Source organism: Podarcis cretensis (genome assembly GCF_951804945.1).
Source record: "Podarcis cretensis genome assembly, chromosome: 6".
In the NCBI taxonomy this organism is placed as follows: Eukaryota; Metazoa; Chordata; class Lepidosauria; order Squamata; family Lacertidae; genus Podarcis; species Podarcis cretensis.
Genome location: NC_137175.1, coordinates 41,713,190 through 41,734,252, shown reverse-complemented (window position 1 = coordinate 41,734,252; position 21,063 = coordinate 41,713,190). Strand labels below are relative to the sequence as shown.

The 21,063-nt window shown below is 44.5% G+C and overlaps 2 protein-coding genes across 12 annotated transcripts in view; one reads left to right on the top strand and one right to left on the bottom strand.

Annotated features, from left to right (window-relative positions):
• Nucleotides 1-5,260: 5,260 nt before the first annotated feature.
• FAM72A (family with sequence similarity 72 member A) lies at nucleotides 5,261-20,447 on the bottom strand. Of its 6 annotated transcripts, XR_013839651.1 has the most exons (7): nucleotides 20,209-20,447; nucleotides 17,761-17,960; nucleotides 13,017-13,094; nucleotides 11,659-11,783; nucleotides 8,708-8,897; nucleotides 5,914-8,171; nucleotides 5,261-5,615 (listed from the first exon to the last, which is right to left on the bottom strand). XR_013839651.1 is itself a non-coding variant. In XM_079980086.1 (5 exons), exons 1-5 carry the CDS (start codon nucleotides 20,227-20,229, stop codon nucleotides 8,803-8,805), a joined length of 519 nt encoding a protein of 172 aa, XP_079836212.1. In that variant the 5' UTR covers nucleotides 20,230-20,446; the 3' UTR covers nucleotides 8,462-8,802. The 6 variants fall into 6 exon arrangements, 1 of the variants encoding a protein (XP_079836212.1); XR_013839652.1 differs by lacking the exon at nucleotides 5,261-5,615 and having other exon boundaries at nucleotides 5,745-8,171; XR_013839653.1 differs by lacking the exon at nucleotides 5,261-5,615 and having other exon boundaries at nucleotides 5,745-8,171; nucleotides 17,761-18,146; nucleotides 20,209-20,446.
• The window catches only part of SRGAP2 (SLIT-ROBO Rho GTPase activating protein 2), a 215,113-nt gene continuing 213,272 nt past the window's right edge, over nucleotides 19,223-21,063 (top strand). For 4 of the 6 annotated variants that reach the window (XM_079978969.1, XM_079978967.1, XM_079978968.1 and 1 more), the window contains exon 1: nucleotides 19,223-19,328. The gene's annotated coding sequence lies outside the window, so the exon portion shown is untranslated. Of the gene's footprint in view, nucleotides 19,369-21,063 lie in introns of all 6 variants that reach the window. The other 2 variants (XM_079978966.1, XM_079978964.1) reach the window with 2 other exon arrangements.

Genomic DNA, 21,063 nt, shown 5'->3' with positions numbered 1-21,063 from the left:
TCAAAGTCATCCTCTTGGATTACATGCACCCAGATGGCCAGGTGCAATTTTAGTGGGCTAAAGAGCGAGAGACCAGTTCTAGTTGCTGTAGGTTTTAATTCCATCACACTCAGCTTGCCTCATAGGCAGAAAAAGGCTTCATTAATTATTACAGGCAGCCTTTTGTTCCGGTGTCCTTGCAATGTGGCATTTGTGAGCTGGCCTCTTGTATCACAGCAATGGCTGCGTTTCAGTGGAAACCAATACATGTGCTCAGCGTATGCTTTTTAGAGGTTATACATTAAATTATACTGAAAAAATGGGGGGAATTGATATGATGCCTCCCCCTTCTTAACACAGTTTCTTTTGGGAAGAAGCTGAAATGATTTATTGTTGTCTTGCTGTGACTTTTCCCCTCTTCCTTCCTTCTGTTCAACCTGTGCAGCCAGCTACGCTTGGTGTTGAATAATGCATCATAGAAAAGAAAAGAGAATGCATCACCAGTAACACTGATATTGTTGCACACAAGTGTGCGGCACCTTAAAACAGACCTGAGGGAAAGCAAGTGCACTTGCTTTTATTGGAATTCAGATTTTATATGGCTCTTCTCATGCCATCCAATTTGGATTTCACATTGTCTCAAATTCAAAACCCAAATAGGCCACGTGTTTGTATGCATGTGCGCACTCTGTGTGTAAGAGAGAGGGGGGGGGGAGAGAGAGAGCTCTAGTTTAAGCAGGTGCAGAATCAGGATATTCCCCCCCCATGAAATTCTGAGGACAGTTATTTGATTCTTCTTCTCCACTGCAACAAGAAAAGTATGCATATATGCCTGCATGCCTTGTTTTAGCGACATACACACACGCACTTTTGATAGTAGTTTATGTACTCGGGTTTTTGGAGTTCAACAAACAGCATTACTTTGACCTCCCTGTGCTCAAATATTGCCATTTATAAATATAACATACACAACCAGTTGCATTCACAGCAGGATTAGGGCCTGTACAATGAAAAGTAATTTAATCAACACTATGCTGAAAATTTATGAACTATTACCTCGCAGTATGACGGACAACAAATAAATCAGTTTATTGCTTATGCCCACATTGTATTTTAATATTACTACCGAAACTTTAGTGAATATTAGCCTTGTGCATCTTAGATCAAAGCAGTGTTATAATTGGGGTGGCTTGACAGCAGACAGACCGGCAAGAGCTAAACTTAGAGACATAATTCAGCTGAACTAAGCACTTTTGAGTCATGGATTCTGTTGAATCATGCACACTTTCTTTTTCGTTTGGAGTACCTCTAACAGCGCAATCCAATACAGGTTTACTCAGAGGTAAGGTCCATGAATTCAATAGCGTTAATGCATAGACAAGGACTTAGGATTGCACCCTAATTTTCTCATTGGATTTTTCTTCCTATGCAGCATCCGACTGATTATCCGTGGAGTTTGGAAGGCTTGTTATCATCCTTTGCCTGCAACAGTTTGCTTACACAACCCGAATCATAGAATCATAGAATCATAGAGTTGGAAGAGACCACAAGGGCCATCGAGTCCAACCCCCTGCCAAGCAGGAAACACCATCAGAGCACTCCTGACATATGGTTGTCAAGCCTCTGCTTAAAGACCTCCAAAGAAGGAGACTCCACCACACTCCTTGGCAGCAAATTCCACTGTCGAACAGCTCTTACTGTCAGGAAGTTCTTCCTAATGTTTAGGTGGAATCTTCTTTCTTGTAGTTTGGATCCATTGCTCCGTGTCCGCTTCTCTGGAGCAGCAGAAAACAACCTTTCTCCCTCCTCTATGTGACATCCTTTTATATATTTGAACATGGCTATCATATCACCCCTTAACCTCCTCTTCTCCAGGCTAAACATGCCCAGCTCTCTTAGCCGTTCCTCATAAGGCATCGTTTCCAGGCCTTTGACCATTTTGGTTGCCCTCCTCTGGACACGTTCCAGTTTGTCAGTGTCCTTCTTGAACTGTGGTGCCCAGAACTGGACACAGTACTCCAGGTGAGGTCTGACCAGAGCAGAATACAGTGGCACTATTACTTCCCTTGATCTAGATGCTATACTCCTATTGATGCAGCCCAGAATTGCATTGGCTTTTTTAGCTGCCGCGTCACACTGTTGGCTCATGTCAAGTTTGTGGTCAACCAAGACTCCTAGATCCTTTTCACATGTACTGCTCTCAAGCCAGGTGTCACTCATCTTGTATTTGTGCCTCTCATTTTTTTTGCCCAAGTGCAATACTTTACATTTCTCCCTGTTAAAATTCATCTTGTTTGTTTTGGCCCAGTTCTCTAATCTGTCAAGGTCGTTTTGAAGTGTGGTCCTGTCCTCTGGGGTGTTAGCCACCCCTCCCAGTTTGGTGTCATCTGCAAATTTGATCAGGATGCCCTTGAGTCCATCATCCAAGTCGTTGATAAAGATGTTGAATAAGACCGGGCCCAAGACAGAACCCTGTGGCACCCCACTAGTCACTCTTCTCCAGGATGAAGAGGAACCATTGATGAGCACCCTTTGGGTTCGGTCAGTCAGCCAGTTACAAATCCACTGAGTGGTAGCATAGTCAAGTCCGCATTTTACCAGCTTCTTTACAAGAATATCATGGGGCACCTTGTCAAATGCCTTGCTGAAATCAAGGTAGGCTACATCCACTGTGTTCCCTTCATCTACCAGGCTTGTAATTCTGTCAAAAAACGAGATCAGGTTAGTCTGACATGACTTATTTTTCAGAAATCCATGCTGACTATTGGTGATCACAGTATTCCTTTCTAGGTGCTCACAGACTGTTTGCTTAATGATCTGCTCCAGAATCTTCCCTGGTATTGATGTCAGACTGACTGGGCGGTAATTATTTGGGTCCTCTCTTTTCCCCTTTTTGAAAATAGGGACAACATTTGCCCTCCTCCAGTCTGCTGGGACTTCGCCTGTTCTCCAGGAATTCTCAAAGATGACGGCCAGTGGTTCTGAGATCACATCTGCCAGTTCTTTTAATACTCTTGGATGCAGTTCATCTGGCCCTGGAGACTTGAATACATCTAAACTAGCCAAGTATTCTTGTACTATCTCCTTAGTTATTCTTGGCTGTGTTTCCTCTGCTGAATCATTTGCTCCAAATTCTTCAGGTTGGGCATTGTTTTCTTTATTGGAGAAGACTGAGGCAAAGAATGCATTGAGGAGTTCAGCCCTTTCTGTGTCCCCTGTTTGCATTTCACCATCTTCTCCTCTGAGTGACCCAACTGTTTCTTTGTTCTTCCTTTTGCTACGAACATACCCATAAAAGCCTTTTTTGTTGCTTTTAACCTCTCTAGCAAGCCTGAGTTCATTCTGTGCTTTAGCTTTTCTGACTTTGTGTCTACACGTGCTGGCTATTTGTTTGAATTCCTCTTTGGTGCTTTCCCCCCTTTTCCATTTTTTGTACACATCCTTTTTTAATCTTAAATCAGTTAAAAGTTCTTTAGATAGCCACCCTGGCTTCTTTAGGCACCTTCCATGTTTCCGTCTCATTGGTATTGCCTGAAGTTGTGCTTTTACTATCTCCCTCTTAACAAACTCCCAGCCATCATGAACTCCCTTTCCTTTTAGTATTACTGTCCATGGGATCTCACCCAGCACTTCCCTAAGTTTTATGAAGTCGGCTTTCTTAAAGTCAAGAAATTGAGTCCTAGTATGCTTGGCTGCTCCTTTCCGCTGTATAGTAAACTTCAGAAGAGCATGATCACTCGCGCCTAATGATCCTTCCACTTCTACCCCACTAACCAGGTCATCAACATTGGTTAGGACCAGATCTAAAATGGCTGTTCCTCTTATTGCTTCTCCCACTTTCTGGACAATGAAGTTGTCTGCAAGGCCAGTGAGGAATCTGTTTGACCTTATGCTCTTGGCTGAGTTTGACATCCAACAAATATCCGGGTAATTGAAGTCCCCCATTACTACTATCTCCCTTCCTTTTGCATGCTTGGCCATCTGTTCCAGGAAGGCATCATCTATGTCCTCCGTTTGGCTTGGGGAATCTATAGTAAACTCCCACAATGAGATCCCTGTTATTCTTCTCTCCCTTAATTTTGACCCAAATGCTCTCACTTTGGCTTTGAGGTTCTAAATCTTGGATCTCTTCACAGGTATGCACATCCCTGACATATAACGCCACTCCTCCTCCTTTCTTGTCTGGTCTGTTTCTCTGAAATAGATTGTATCCCTCCATTATTACATTCCAGTCGTGGGAGTTATCCCACCAGGTTTCAGTGATGCCTATTGTGTCATATTTAGTTTGCTGTACCAAGAGCTCAAGCTCATCTTGTTTATTTCCCATGCTTTGTGCATTAGTGTACAGACATTGAAGTCCATTAATCATTCCCCCGTGTCTCTTATTTAAGGATTTTTTCCTCCCACCACTAGGTCTGCGTGCTGTTTGCTCCATTTAGTCTATGACATTTGGATGATCATCTTCATCAATTGATAGACTCCTGCCTTCAGGAGCACTGTCTCCCTTCCCCACATTAGTCAGTTTAAAGCCCTCCTGATGAGGTTTCTGAGATTTTTGGCAAAAACATTCCTCCCAACCGTTGTGAGGTGCAGCCCATCGCTTGCCAGAAGTCCATCTTCAAGAAACTGCAGTCCGTGATCTAAGAATCCAAACCGTTCCTGTTTACACCATTTGCGAAGCCAGCTGTTCACTTCCACTATTTTCCCCTCTCTCCCTGGGCCACGTCGTTCAACTGGGAGGACAGATGAGATGACAATTTGTGCATTTAATTGCTTCAATTTCCTGCCCAGAGCCTCATAGTCTCTTTTGATCTTCTGGAGGCTATTGCTTGCAGTGTCATTGGTTCCCACATGAACCAAGAGGAAGGGGTATTTGTCAGTGGGTTTTATGATTCCTTGCAGTCGTTCAGTTACATCTTGGATCTTAGCCCCGGGGAGATAGCACACTTCCCGAGACATCTTGTCAGGCCCACAGATCACTGCTTCTGTTCCCCTCAGTAGGGAATCCCCTATCACCACTACACGTCTCTTCTTAGGTTTGGTCGGGGTTCTTCCGTGAGCTGTCCGTTCCAAGGTCGCCTGCACATTCCCTGAGGACTGACTTTGCTGCTTGTCTTCATATACCTGATCGACTGTAATGAGGGAGAGATCATCAAATGGAGTCTGCTCTTCGTCTTCCATGCTAGGGGAGAGGACCTCAAAGCGATTGTGTATTTCTAAACAATCAGAGCGAACCCTGGGCCTCCTACTTCTTTGAGTCACGTTTCACCCTTTGCAGATGGTTTCCCAAAATTGTTTCTTATCTTTTACAAGCACCCATTAAGCTCTCAATAGTGAATCAGATTGTAAGTCCATTTAGCCCAGCACTGCCTGCTGTCTTTCACAGCTCTGCTACTCCAGATCATTTGACAACAGATGCTATTGATTGAACCTAGGCCCTCTCCAATACTTCTGGCATGGATGGCTGAACCCTACACAATGCTTCCATGTGAAGACACTCATGATTCCTTTTAAAGGTCCAGCATATGTTCTGAAAGTCGCTTTAGAGCAAGGGTTAGGGTTAGGGTTAGGTGGGGTGGTGGGACCCATAGCTCTCCAGGTGTTGCTGGACTCTAGCTCCCACCAACTCCTGATCACTGGTCATACTGGCCTGACGAGAATTGGAGTGCAACAGCATCTATAGGGTCATTGCTCCCCTGGTTCCATAGATCTACACCTCTACTTCCCAATTCGTAGAATAAAAATAATACTCCACTGCCAAAGTCTCACATTCTGCATCAGATGTGCATGGTGTTGCTTGTTTATTTGAGGCTTCTTTTCAGGAGATGCTGAGTGCAAACATTGAACAAAGTAACAGGTGTTTATAATCTTTATGTCCTAGGGTAGCTGCAAGAATCACAGGATTTTTAATATTTGTGCTTAACTAAGTAACACATGGTGCTGCTTTTTCACTGTGTGTGTATACACACACACACACACACACAACAAATAAACAAAATGCAATTGTTCTAATGGCTAAGCTAGATGTTCTTCAAAATACTTAGCTGCCACTTGAATCTGGCAGTGGTGCATTGAGCTTCCCTTCCATAATGTTCTGCAGTTACCCATACCCCATTAGGGTGTCACCTGATCCTAAACTCATTTACTAGTAGGGAGCAATGTCCTTTGAACTCAGTAGGTCTTACTTTTGAGTAAACATGGTCAGGATCCTACTGCACAACTGATTTGTTGGGAATGCTGTTCCCCCACTTTTTGCCTTTCTTATTTTACAGCTGAAGGTCTTGATCTTTCTGACATTTTAAGTCAATTTCTCACTTTAAAACACATTCTAAGAGTGAATTTTGTGATTTTTTTAGGACAGGTGTTACCTTAGCAGATTTTGTGTATACAAAGGGTGCTCTTATTAAAGCTGCAAATATTTTGTGCTTTAAATAAGTTGGTATTAAACTGAAGTCAGTTCCAAGAGAAGTTGAGTTCCATAACCTGGGTAAACGATGCTCACTATTTGCTTTGCTTCTGCTGGCTGGGAGGAAAGCAACAGCTTAAGCCCCCTGCTTTGGCATCAGAGATTTCACCAGGCTTATATTGGAAGCCTTAACAGCTAGAAGGCAGTTTTAAAAATAAATAAAAGGTGAGAATCTCCAGATACTGAATTCTGTTCTTGTGGAACCGCAGAATACACAGAGCACACCGACTATTACTATATACAGCTCGTATAGCTGATAGACATTTGAACCTGCTGCAAACTGGTAGCAAAGGAGTTGCCAGGGAGGCATTTTGGGGCAGAAGGTGAGGCCCTCACTCAGCAGAATGAGCAGGAGGTCTCATAGAAAGTACAGCAGGGCTAGTGTACCACATTTTGAAGTAAGCAAAGTAATTTACACCATAGAAAGCAAGAATAGAGAACCCTTTGCAGCCTGAAGGCCTTGTTCCCTTTGAGGCCACCTGCTAGTGGTGGCTGAGGCCAGCAGCAAAAATGGGCGGAACAACAAATGTAAAAGTTACTTTTGTGCAGTGGGCTAGACCAACACACACACTTCTCTATCATCTACCTAGAAAAGTAGGAGGCATCTGAGTTCAAGGACGCATACCAACCATGCAAAAAAAATCAGTGTAAAAGTGAGAATTGTGACCTAGAGAACTATGAGGACCAGATTTGGAGGCTTTTCACCCCTGATCCCAAGTGTGTGTGTGTGTGTGTGTGAGAGAGAGAGAGAGAGAGAGAGAACGAACACTCATTAAACTGAAAGTCTAAATTACCTCACTGCACCACTTACTAGCAGACACTTCCACTGTTATGAATAACTCAGTCTATAACTTTTGGAGGGTTTCACATAATGATCACACCTACACACCAAGAAAACGTAAAAACATAACTGACTTATGGAAATTCATTCAGCACCACCTTCCCCAAGCTATCTTGCAAACACCAACAGCACCAGCAAAATCCAGGAAGCATTTGGAATAAGCTGCTCCCTGAACTTGTGACCAGCTCCATTCAAGTGAATGAAAGCAATGTGGGGACTAGAGTTGTAGGCTCACCACAGCAAAGATTCTGGATCTGCACCAGGCCCTAAAGTGCCCTATAAACTAGTGTGTTGAGAGTATCAACACAGCTTGAAAATTCTCATATTTTTTCCTTCTTCCAAAGAGGATATTAGTACACTTTTTAAAAAATCATGCTCCAGATAACACTTACATCATTCTGAAAAAGCATAATGTTCTACCTGCGGCTACTTAGCTGCTTCTGCTACTTTAGACTTCAGTGCACTACTGGCTAGATGCAATTCAAGCCATGCCTGGTTACTACCTTCTTTCCAAAAGGCACTGTGCCACTAGCTACATAGGGAATACTCTTGTGCCAGCAGTAGAGAAACCAGAAGGATTTGGTTTTTTTTAACCTGGCCCTGCATTTACTACATTCTCTTTCAGCATCACTCTCACTGCTCGTTTCTTCTTGTAAACAACTGGAGAAACGGGCAAACACAGTTACAAATGCTGACGCTTGGACACTATTCTTTTAAGCCTCTTTGTTTCTTGATTGCACACATTAAAGGGGATATCTGCAGGTCCAGAAGCTGGGGTCTCTGTTTTCTTTTGTTAGCATTTCTTTGCATCTTCTCCTTCCATCAGGAGCAGGGAAGCATGCCAGTTCCCAGGCGATGTCCTCACACTTGTTGGCCGTATGTGCGCTGGCAGAGAAAAAGCTATTCAGTAGGTTTCCTCGAAATCTGGCCTTTGAGCAGAACCAAACATTGTGCTGCGCTTGCACGAGGGAAGCAGAAATACCTAGATTTAAGAGCTTCCCAATATGTTATGCAAACATGGGATTCTGGAAGGCAGCCAACAGCACAGAGTCAGTATTCACTGCCGGCGCTCTGTAGCAGCATTAACTGTGGTTCCTAAAGAGAGGCCATGCACAACCCCTGACTCAGCCAGCAAAACAGGGAAAAGGAGTCATGCAGGCCAACAGATAACTTGCCACCTTTTTTTAGTGCAACCATGAGCGATGGCAATGTGGAGCTCATTCCTTGATCTTCTGTACATAAACGTCATCCTGTAGGACACGGGAAATAGCAAGCAGTTGCAGAAGCCAGGGGGACATACTGATGGTGGGTAGCTCTCTGGAAAGCGAGCAAGGGCTGCCTTTTGACCTTCAAATCCTAGTCATCCTGTACAACAGGATGCCCAGATCATCAGACGGTGTAAGGTCAACAGGTATTATTACCCTTTGAAGTGCTTTCCCTCTGCCTTGCTGGGATTTGCACATCGTGTTTCTTGTCTGTGTGAGAGGCGCACCATGCAGCACGTTGCTGATGACATTTATCGGATGTACTCGTCTTCAGAGATGCTGGACGCGTCTTCATCCGCGCTTTCCTCTGAATCTGGCAAGTTGCCCCAAAGCAGTAAGTTTGTACCTTAAAAAGAAAAGGCAAAAAAACTTCCATTGCACTCTCTCTGACCAGGATCTCATGCTAATGAAGCAAAACACGTTGCCAAAGGAAGCTACAACCCTAGCCATAGATAAAGGCTAATAAAAAAAATAACATGAACATGCAGTTTAAGCCTATAATTCCACCTCCGTATTTAAATGCCACATTCTAGAGCGGGGCTAGTCAACCTTCCAGCATCTAGGTTCCTATAAACTAGAGGTAGGGAACCTTTTGTAGCCCGAGGGCCATGTCCCCTTATAACAACCTTCTGAGGGCCTAATTAATGCTAGTGGTGGGTGGGGCAGTGAAGCAAAAGTGGGTGGTAAAATGTCTACAGATCTTAGCCTTTACACATTAAGCTACATTCCAGCCATACAAAAGCCAGAGGGTTGTACAAACCATGCATTATCACAGCTGATTTCCAGCCAGGCAAAAGTACTCAAGAAGGGCATGGGTCAGTGTGAACTTTGTGGAGAGTCCTAAAGGCCAGAGATAGGCATGGGTGGATGCATTCAGTCGCCGTGCCTGAGGTTCCCCAACCCTGATATAAGAGAATTTCAGCAAGTTGTAGCTTCTTATATCACAGAGCGGAAGAGCTTTGAAGAATAACAACTACCAAAATCTCCTCTTTTCCCCTGTTAAAACAGGTTTGGGAAACGGTTGGCCCTCCAGATGTTGCTGAACTGCAATTCCTGCCAACTTAGGCCACTGGCCAGGCTTTCCAGGGCTGATGGGAGTTGTAGTTCAGCATCATCTGGCGGACCAAAGGTTTTCCTCACCCCTGTTAAAAGATACAGTGGTCCTACTGCTGCAGCAGGGACAATTTCTTTCTCAAGAAAACAAGTTATATAACAGCCTTCCTTCACTATAAAAGGTAAAGGTAAAGGTACCCATGCCCGTACGGGCCAGTCTTGACAGACTCTGGGGTTGTGCGCCCATCTCACTTAAGAGGCCAGGGGCCAGCGCTGTCCGGAGACACTTCCGGGTCACGTGGCCAGCGTGACATCGCTGCTCTGGCCAGAGCCAGAGCCAGAGCCGCACACGGAAACGCCGTTTACCTTCCCGCTGGTAAGCGGTCCCTATTTATCTACTTGCACCCGGAGGTGCTTTCGAACTGCTAGGTCGGCAGGCGCTGCTAGGTTGGCAGCGGGAGCGCACCCCGCCGCAGGGATTCGAACCGCCGACCTTTCGATCGGCAAGCCCTAGGCGCTGAGGCTTTAACCCACAGCGCCACCTGCGTCCCTGCTTCCTTCACTATAAGGTAGTTTAAATGAGAGAGGTTTGCACAACCCACCACCGCGTGTGAAAAGAACACCAGTGGTGGGGTGTCACGGGACCTGGCCCCACTCTGGGTATATTCCTCAGTGACATACCTTGCCATCACTGCATGCAGCAGAAATGCTGACTGGGGCAGTGTCCATCTGACGCCTGTTGTGCAGAAATCAGTACACACATATAGAGCCCTTTCACATAGCAGCTGAACTTGTGAACAGCAGGGAAGTGTTTCTGTTGCAGGCAGTGGTGAAGTGTGTGGCTTGTGGGTGGTATGTGCTTCCATTGTGTTCTTTCCCACATGCTCTGTCTTATATGCTTTAGTTGACATTCCTGCATTGCAAGGGGTGAGACTAGATGACCGCTGGGGTCCAATTCCAACTCTAGGCGTCATGGGCTAGGAGTCAGCTTCGCCTGCTGAACATCAGCCTGAAGGGGGAGAAGGCGGAGTGACTCTACCTGCAGCTGATCAGCCTTCAAGAGCACAGAGGAGAAGGCACTGGTGAGAACCAGCTTGATTCAGCTGCCTTAAGCAGAGCTCCCAGCAGCAGCCAGATGCTAGTAACAATGTTTGTAGTTTCTGGCCCTACCTTGCTGGTTCCTGCTCGTCTTGACCCCATGATCATCGAATTCCCTGACCCCTCTGACCATGTGAATTGCTGTTCGCACAACCCTAGGAATGGACCAGACTTTGGATACTGACTCTACCTCCAGGCAAGTATACCTGAGAGACTCTTCTGGTTGGTTGGCCTCCCACTCCACTCAGCTCTGCACATTGTTGCTCAGAAATGAGACTATGACGCTATGATTCTATGATTCTGTTATACCGTATTTTTTGCTCTATAAGACGCACCAGACCACAAGACACACCTAGTTTTTGGAGGAGGAAAACAAGAAAAAAAATATTCTGAATCTCAGAAGCCAGAACAGCAAGAGGGATCGCTGCGCAGTGAAAGCAGCAATCCCTCTTGCTGTTCTGGTTTCTGGGATAGCTGTGCAGCCTCTGCATTCACTCCATAAGAGGCACACACATTTCCCTTTGCTTTTTAGGAGGGAAAAAGTGAGTCTTATAGAGCAAAAAATACGATATATCTGAGGCCTTGTTCTCAAACATGGCAGTTCAAGAGGCAGTTTTTGCCTGAGTATTTATCACTTCTTTTTAATTCATGCTTTCCCCCTTTGGATTGCTATTTTATGAACTGTGAACTCAGATATGGTGCTAAAAACAAATTCCTGGGCTGAGTGCTTGTGCTCAGAGGCACCCTGTTCCTTAACTTGGAAGTGTGTAAAACCCCTGAGTATGATGACGTTTTAATAAAAATTAAAGTAGGTCCAACAAGCCTTAAGTATGTCTAACTCTCTTGGTATACATTTTCTAAGAGGCACCCAATTCACCGTAGTACAAGCTTTGGAATAGAACACTCCAAGGGGATAAGAACAATAAACTTTGTGCGTGGAATGAAATTTTTCATACCAGAAGAATCGAGCCTGTTGATTCCAAAAACAGTCTGGCTGTGAAACATCCAGAAGTGCCCATTGTTGCAGGACAGCAAACAAGGTTTGCATGGAGCGATCACATGGTATCCTACAACATTCCCACTAGAAAAGCAAACAAAAAGTATATGACACACAGGTTCTTAGGTGAAAGAGTAGACAGAAGAGTAAGCTCTAAAATCAACAGTAAAATGAATGTCCTCATGGTAAACAGCAAGTTAATAAAACAGGATCCCACCCCATCCAGTAAAACTAGTTGTGAATGTTTGACTAAATACTGAGCAAGATGCCTTTGGGAAACAGTCCAGAAATAGCCTGTATGTTCAGCCTGAAACTTTCTTTTTAACCCCCAAATGGGCATCTATATTATGAATGTATTAACAACAGATGTTGCCTGTTCTTAAATATAAAAACTATTTTATAGAACATAAGCTCACCTCACCTCATATCACAAAAATGGGAAAATACTGACCTACTGATCACTGTGGCTCTAGAAAGCATAGCATATAATGATTATTGATGTCATGACAAATTCATACAGAGATGACTAAAACCAGGACCATTTTATGGTAGCTGATAGATTTTTAGAATAAAAGCCATTAAATTGAAGAAAATTGAATAGATATGAATCTATACTGAACTTCTCTACATTTTCTCTGATTTGGGGGTGGGGGACACAAGCCACAGGGTAAAATCATGATTTGCTAATTATTGTGTTGTTTCATGAATATCTAATAAGCGGCCACAGAGAAGGCTATCTTCTGCCCCACTGGCAATCTAGCTGCCTTGATGTGTGCAGTATTGTAGTCAAATTCCTTTGGGTTTATGTATTTCAGCTACTACTGCCCCCTCCCTATTTTAACCCTGTCCCTGTTCCATCAACAGCATACTGACATGCAGAAATTAAGGAGGAAAAACTCCTTCCCTCTCTGCACAATGAAAATCTTCACCTGCCACATTTCTGCCTGTCTGACTGCTATTAAAGCACAGAATGAAAGCCAGGAGAAAGGTGGGCAACACTACAAGTGAAGATAACACATGCCAATACTGTAACCTATTCTGCTTTGTACTACCATAGTTTTGGAAATCCTGAGGATATCAGAATAGTCCAGTCATCCCAAGTAAATCTGGGAGCTCTTTATGCCAACCATTTTATTGCTGGAATTTATCCTGGACATTGTCAGCCAAGGACTTCTGTGATGATTGATAGTTAAATTCAAGCGAATGTTAGATAATCAGGTTCGCTTCAGGCTCTTGCACACAAATGAATGAAGAGGTAGCGGCTGCACAGCTGTTCCAAACACTATGCTAAGTTAAACTGCAGCATTACTTACTTACCATTTCAAACAGGCCACATTCTTCAGTTTACATTTGCAGATTTCTGTGAAATAGCAGTTTCCAATGAAGCCGACAGTACTGGGGGGAGAAATAGACTGTAGGTAGTTAAAAATGAACTTGATCACAGTTTCACAATGTGAAGTATAGTAGCAATAAAAGTTCCAGCAGAACGCTATTCCCTTTGTTTATTGTTAGTTTACAAATCTATATGTGCCAACAGCCACTGTAAACCTCCCTTTGCTAACAGCCATTGTAAGCAAGGCAATATACGACATAACTGTACATTGATCCAGCTTTTAGTTTAATGAGTTTTGATAGGTAGTCTTTTCCTTGCATTGTCTCTTCAAAAATGATCGAGCTGAGTTGCCTGTTGGAGAAAACACTTTAGCAAACCCTATAAAGTTGTGATGCCCATGACTTATATGAAACGCTGTTTCACTCTAATTAAGACAAGAGGCATTCGTTATTGGCTCCTATGTTGCAAGGAGGAGAAACTCTTGGCCCATGAGATGCTAATGAATTCCAACTCTTATCGGCCTCAAGAAACATGGCCAATGGTCACCACTCCACACTCTGAGTAGTAGTGTAGGGAACTGCAGGAGACAGAGAGGGACAGGAAGCAGTGGCCCCCTTCTTTCTGTGCTGGGCATGGAAGAGTCCAAGTGTCCTTCACAGGCAGAAACACAGGGGGTTGCTGGAGGGACAGACAAAGTGATCTGTCCTTGTGCCTCTTAGCAGTCCTCTCACCTGTCTAGGTAAGGGGTTAAAGGGAAAGTTTGGATCAGGCTATAATCCTCTTCTTATTTACCAGAAAACAAATCCCAGTCCACTCAGTGGCATTTACGGTACTTCCAACTAAACATGCATAAGATCACATTGTAAGAAAGCAATTTTCTTCCAAAGTGGGCCTAGTTCTGAAGCAAATTTTCCTACAAAAGCTCCATTAGTTTAAAGGATTGCACCATATGACACTAAGAGGTTTCAGGATTGTTGCCTAAGCTTGCAAAAGGAGCAAATCAGATAAGAGGTCAAAACTGCCTTCGGCGCAAAAACAGTTTGAACCCTGTAGTTCAAGCCATTGTGATCATTCCACAATAGCTAAGAGAATCACTATTGCTCTTTAGTAACAATAGATTAGTTTGCTTCAACCCCCACAACATCTCTAAATTGTGTGACCCAGCCTCCTGGTGTAGCCAGCCAGGTGGAAGCGTACCAGCCAGTGCAATATGTTACCATAGAGCTTCCGTCCAAGAATTAGTCTGTTGATATTTGTTACTCAATACAGCAATTTCCTTTCTGGTTCTCATGATGAAGCAGAGGGAGGTATGGGCTCTACAGCCAAGCGTGACCATTCCATCAGCGTTGCAGCCCAGAGCCACTTTACCTATCGCTAGCCATGAATCATAGCAACAGAATGAGATGAACAGGTGTAGAAGACTTATTAAGAGTGCCGACAGCATCCTGTACAACAGAGGAAGCGACAACCAATCATTCCATCGGCACCTGCAACTGAATAGTTTTCAACAACCATTAATCTGTGTTTGCTCTTGGATGTGTGTTCCTTTGCTTACAAATGAAGCAGTCTGTTCATTACTGCATTCCTGACAGGATTAAACAGTTTTTCTGTATAATTCACAGCAAACAGACCTCTTCCCAGAGCTGATCTATATTAGACAGAAAATTAAAAACTATCCCTGGGAGTTGCCATGGTAGATAGGATTCAGGTGGCAGGCAGCTACGACCAATAATCAGTTATAGTGTTGCCATGTTTTATTTAGAGTTTCAAAATGTATATGCTTCTCAACACTTAAGCTCTCCCTTAACCGCTCAGCCCTAACAGAGTACAGTACCCCCGGCTGCCATGCTAATCAATTATTACATTATAAAGAAACCAATCATGATAAATAATTTCCCGGGGCACTAAAACATAGCTTTCCTTTTAATATCTCAGTTTGAAGTAAGAGGTTTGCTGAATTCCATTAACACATTTCTGTAATAGCAATAGTCAGCATTGTTTCATTGTTCAACATTATCATAGAAATGCCATTTGTAACCACACAGAATAAATTCAATTAAGGTTTTGTCAGTTACTTAACATTTATACCATATAATATCGAAGTGTGGGGAAAGTCTCAGCTAAGAAACATTTCTGTCATTTGATTAAAATATATATTTACTTGTATTGAACGAATCTTGATGTTGGCTTTTTGAAAGACTTTTAATTTCAAGCTGTTTTGTGTCATTTTTAACAACTCGTTTTACACTTTGCAGTTCAAAATTATTTTACTCTTTGATTTTATATTTGCTCTCTTGAAATCTGTACGTTTCCCAGGGCACTGATATACAACTATTATGTATGGGCCAGGAAAGATAATAGCTCAGTATTAGAGCACAAGCTTTTCATGCAGAATATCCCAGGTTCACTCCCCAGCATATGCAGGTAGGGCTAGGAAAGACTCTGAAACCTTGGATAGCCACTGCCCATCCTTATAGACCAGTGTTGGCCAACTGTGTGTTCCAGATGCCCTCTCATTGTGGGCTACCTCGGTGTAGACAATACTGAGCTAGACCAATGTCTTCTACGTCTGCTCATCTCTTTTGTGTCCATATAACACAGATTCCTATGTATATATTAAACAATAATAAATTTCCAGTTCTACCCACCTGAAAGCCAAGTGGAGTTCTCTTTGGCCTTGTATATCAGGCATCCCCAACCTGCGGCCCGCCCAATGTTTTGGCCTACAACTCCCATGATCCCTAGCTAACAGGACCTGTGGTCAGGAATGATGGGAATTGTAGTCCAAAACATCTGGAGGGCTGAAGGTTGGGGATGCCTGTTGTATATCTTCTCAAATAAATTACCAGCAGTACTGGCTGACCATTTTACTCTCTGGGAACTCAGTCAATAATGATAGTAAAATTTAGATTCTAAAGGGCTGTCAGATGGAGAACACGTGTTTTCTCTGGTTCTGGAGGGTAGGACCACCAACCCTCTTTGTTCCTTGTGCCCACACTAATCGATTCGAGTTACAAGGAAGGAGATTCTGACTAAACATCAGGAAGAACTTTCTAACAGTAAAAGCTGTTTGACAGTGGAATAGATTCCCACAAGGTGGTGGACTTGGAGGTTTTTAATGAGAGGTTGGATGGCCACCTGTCATGTATGGTCCAGCTAAGATTCCTGCATTACATTGTTGGACTAGATGGCCCTTGGGTCCCTTCCAACTCTATGATTCTATTATTCTATGATTTGTCAGAAACATTAAGCCTTCCACCCCCAAGTATAGGCCATCTTTTTATCCATATGAATTACTGAATGTGCAATCATATTGCTGAAGCTTGAGTAAGGCACGCTGATGGCACTAGCTCTCTGTGACAAAAGTTCCATTAGTTTAGGGTTCCCTTAAGAAGTTTTGATTAAATATGATTATGATTTCCTACATGTACAGTATATTAATGTCATCACCAATGAAACTTGCTGCCTTCTTCCAACATTCCTTCCTTCCTTTTCTCATGCTTGAAAGTTGCACTTTGATTCACCATCACTGAGGATGTAGGAAAGCAGAGACTATGTCTTCCTGTGGTTTATACAACACCCCCCATTGTGCTTTTGACTGTTACCACAACAAATACTGTAAACCAGAAACTGACTATTAAGAGAAGTGAAAGTGACAGTTCTAGCATACTGCCACTAAGTTCTCCTACTGTTACAGCGTTGGTGGTGCTATTCTAATATTAGAATCATGCCCCGCTTTCATAATTTAAGATGATTAAGGAAGACAGACTACACAGGCTGCTGTGATTTCCAGAGCTGAATGTAACAGAAGTTGTGCAGGCCTGCTTTAGAAAGCCCATGTTCTGAATATTTTATTTTGACCTCAAGTCTTGGATTCTGCATTTTTACCAAACGAAAATATTTTCCTACATTATGGCAGATATTATAAGGGCTGTATGCCACACGAGTGCATGAAAGACCCAGAAGGACAGAAAAGGTTAAGACATACCTCTTTTCATAGTCCATGCACACATGTGAGTTAGGATAGCAGCCACAGCATCAGCAACCTGGCAGATCAATTTAGGTGATTGTAGTGTAGTGTATTCTGCCAAGACCCTTCATTAGTATTATTTTTAATTATTACATTTATATCCCACTTTTCCTCCTAGCTCAAGGCAGCATACAGGGGTCTTCCAGTGCCCTTTTCAACCTCACAACAACCCTGTGAGGTAGGTTTGGTCAAGAGAAGGTTTGTCTTTATGGCTACTTTGAATTTTGTGTGCCAGATTGTAGTCCAGCACCTTAACCATTACACTATACTGAGTTAAGAATGAGAAAGACCACCAAAACTGGACCTTAGACCTAATGCAGATAAGTCACTATGGTTCAGGGACAATGAAGTACAGTGGTACCTCAGGTTAAGAACTTAATTCATTCTGGAGGTCTGTTCTTAACTTGAAACTGTTCTTAACCTGAGGTACCACTTTAGCTAATGGGGTCTCCCGCTGCTGCTGCTGCGCCGCCACGTGATTTCTGTTCTCATCCTGAAGCAACATTCTTAACCCGAGGTACTATTTCTGGGTTAGCGGAGTCTGTAACCTGAAGCGTCTGTAACCTAAGATACCACTGTATATCCTTGAGGTTGTTGTTTTTTAAAAAATGTGTGAGAGATGCCAAGCAAAATACTTACTGCGGAACAGAAAATTACAGCCAATTCAAGATTCTTTGAGTCTCCTTGTGTTGACTCACCTGGTGGGAGGGATGTCTGTGGAGTAGAGATCTGTCTCTGTGTCAGCCAGGAGAACAGCTTTCATGCCCCGGGAACTTAGCACTTGCTGGCAAAACCTGCAGCATAGCACAGTCACACATCTGTCTGCAAAACTGCAGCTGCTGGTGGACATGGCAAATCCGGTCTGATCCAGAGGAGATTCCAGGGCGCCCCTGTGCTTCTTTCAGTAGGGTAGAAAAATAATTTCTCTTCTGGGGCCAGCAAGGTCCTTCTCCCCCACGGGATTTACTGGCACTCTTAGTATATCAGCTTTGACTACCAACCCTCTTCGTTCCTTGTTACCTCCGCAGATTAAAGCCCTTATCAAGTGTGGTGATGGTCCTTCCAATCTTCTACTGGAGGCTACCTAATCAGCATTAAACAATATTAATTATTAAATTGAGGGAGATTTTCTCCCTCCCCCAATCTAAGTCTGTTTCCCTTATTTAGTTACTATCTATTTCTTCAAATTTATATGCCCCTTGATTACAAAGAAAAAAGTGATATACAAAAAGATAAGATAGTAAAATCAAGAAAAATTTCTGATATTTTAAAACATTCAAAAAGTTAAAATGCTAGAACTGATTGAAATCCACACCAGCATTTCTAAGCATCTGTGAAAGCTTGCGCAGACAATAACTAATTTAGGTGGCCGGGAAAGGAAGACAGCAAAAGCACCTGGTTGATATCAATTGGCAGGGAGTTCCAAAGTTTAGTTGCTGCCAAATGCGGAACGGGTGTTATGTGGCACCTGCAGTAGTGCTAATTCTGCTTTATTTCACTGCCTACACCCCGGGGTCCTTCCTATCTATCATTCCCTCCTCCCCAACCACCGAGGGCAAGAAACATGCTCACCTCCCAATTAATCCTACTGCCCCCAATTTAGGATTCTTTAATTCCTCCTCAGCCACTCACTGACTGACTCAGAATCCCCCTGCTTCCTGCCAGCGACCCCAACGTGGACGGCTCCTTTCTTTACGTGCGTGAGGGATGCTCAGAAGCAAGACCTCGCGTCGCCTCCCAGTCCCCTGTCAGTTTGAATCTGTGGCTTTGCCTCCCATTGGGGGAAATCTGGCCCGCCTCCGGTACCTGATTGGTAAAAAAGACAACAACCCACGTCTCCCCGCTTGCCATTGGATAAATTGACCATCTCTCGTTCCTACCTACGTGCGGGGCATGAGGACGCGCCCCCTTGCTTACCATTGGTCCACACGGGGCTCGTATTTGCATGCCCCGCCCCTTCGTGGTCGCAACCCGCTTCTGTCCCCTCCGAGCATTCTGAGTGGCCCCGTCTCCGTCCTGGGTGGGCGGTGCCAATACGGAAAAGTGGCGGGACCGAGGCTGAGGAAGGAGGGAGGCGGGGCCCGGCTATTGGCTGGAGCGCCCGCCAGCTTTCGGAACCTCCCTTCCCGATTGGTGCTCCTCTGTGGAATGGGCGGGGGCGCTGGAGCAGGGCTGCGGAGGGGAGCGGACCGTGGGAGCAGCGGGTGGCCTGAGGAACGCGCCTCATGGGGGAAAAGGACTCGCCGTCCAAGCAGCAGCACTGCAGGTAACAGTCGCGTCCGGGACGGAGGAATCCCGAGTTCGGGGTGAGCCCGTGGCAGATTCCCTGCGGTAGATCCCCTATCCCATAATATCCCCTTAGCGGGATCCGCCCGCCTTTTCCAACTTGGCTGCAATTCGTGTAATGCTAGCCTCCCGCCAGCACAAGGAAGCCCACTCCTTCCAGCAGGCTGTACAGCAGCAGTCTCCATCCTATAATACTCTTCCCGCGCGCGTGTGTCTTGTCTCCCTGGTTCCCTTGGTAGCCCGCAGCGAGCACAAGCGCCCTGCTGGAGCCGTCCCGTGCTCCAGTCCACCGGGAGAGGGTCAGTGTCCCATCCATCCCATAATATTCCCCACTGCGGCAAGCGGGGGGTGGGGGGAGCCGGACTCCCTGCATCCCGTACTCGCCCCGAGGGAGAAGCATTCCTCCACAAATAGCCACAGCCCCGTCGAAGCCCAGCTCTTTTTAAAGGGATCCTCCCGCATCCCCGGAGAAGGCAGTTCTCTGCGCTCGCAAACGAGCCTTGAAGCGGTTTCATTCCAGATCAGACAGTCGGTCCAAGCTACGAAGCTCAGCGGCGTCGACACAGACTGGCAGCGGCTCTCCCAGCTTTCAGGGGGGAACCTTTCCTTCCCGGCCCTACCTGGAGTCGCAGCGGATTGAACCTGGAGCATCTGGCATGCGAAGCGTGTGCTCTGCGGCTTCCCGAACTAAGTCCGCGATACTCTTATTCCCAGAAGATAGTCCCATAGCAGTGTATTCCTCCTTCTCAAATATAGGTCTTACTTCGTAATATTCCTGGGTGAGCAGCTCCTGTGGAGGGATTCCCTTGCCCCATTAAGTTAGTTGTCTAGGGTTACTTGCCAGACAATAATATACCTACCTTCTCATCCTCCCAGGTCATAAATCCTTTTCCTAGTCTGATGCATTTCCTCTTTACATCATCTCCCTGAAAAGTGCAGCACCAAGAAGGAAACGCAGGGCTGGATTTCTAACTTCCCATAGATCAGATCTGTACACTTACTGTGATCCACCAAGCTGAATACAGCTCACCACCCATGTGCAATGGTTTGCTGTGGACTCAGTAAACCTTCTGGTTTTGCTTGGGACTATTGGGCGGGTGGCAGATGCCAGATTCTCAAGCACTTGAACCAACTAATTGAATGTTTTCAGCTTGGTGGGTCACAAGTTGTGCAAGCCTATGACGTAAATAAGGACCAAGAGAAGAAAACAGCATATATCCTTCAAATGTTGCTGCATTTGACTTTTGATTGAACAGCTAACTTCTTGTAAAGGAGAAAGCAGAGCCTTGAGCTTGCAAAAAGTAAAGGTAGCTGTATTGTACCATGAGAAAAATTCAAAAAGTATATTAGCACAATACTTTTATTAGGCCAACCAAAATATCACAAAATAGTGTGCAAGGTTTTGAGTTCTTCAGAACACTACGTCAGGGTAGACTTGGGATGGTGGCTATGGTTATGCTTCTTCTTCCCAGCCAGTCTTGTTGGAATCTGATAACATCCATGGCACCCAGCCTCATTGAATGTCTGCTGTCTGTTTCCACATTCTCCCTTGAGGCTCTCACTCATGGACATCACCATCATTAATTTTACTCTGATGAAGAATACTGGATAATTCGAAAGCTTGCAAACTATTTTGTGATATTTTGGTTGGCTTAGTAAAGGTATTTCCCTAATATGGTTTTTGACCTTGCAAGGGGCTATTGGGATGGTCTACA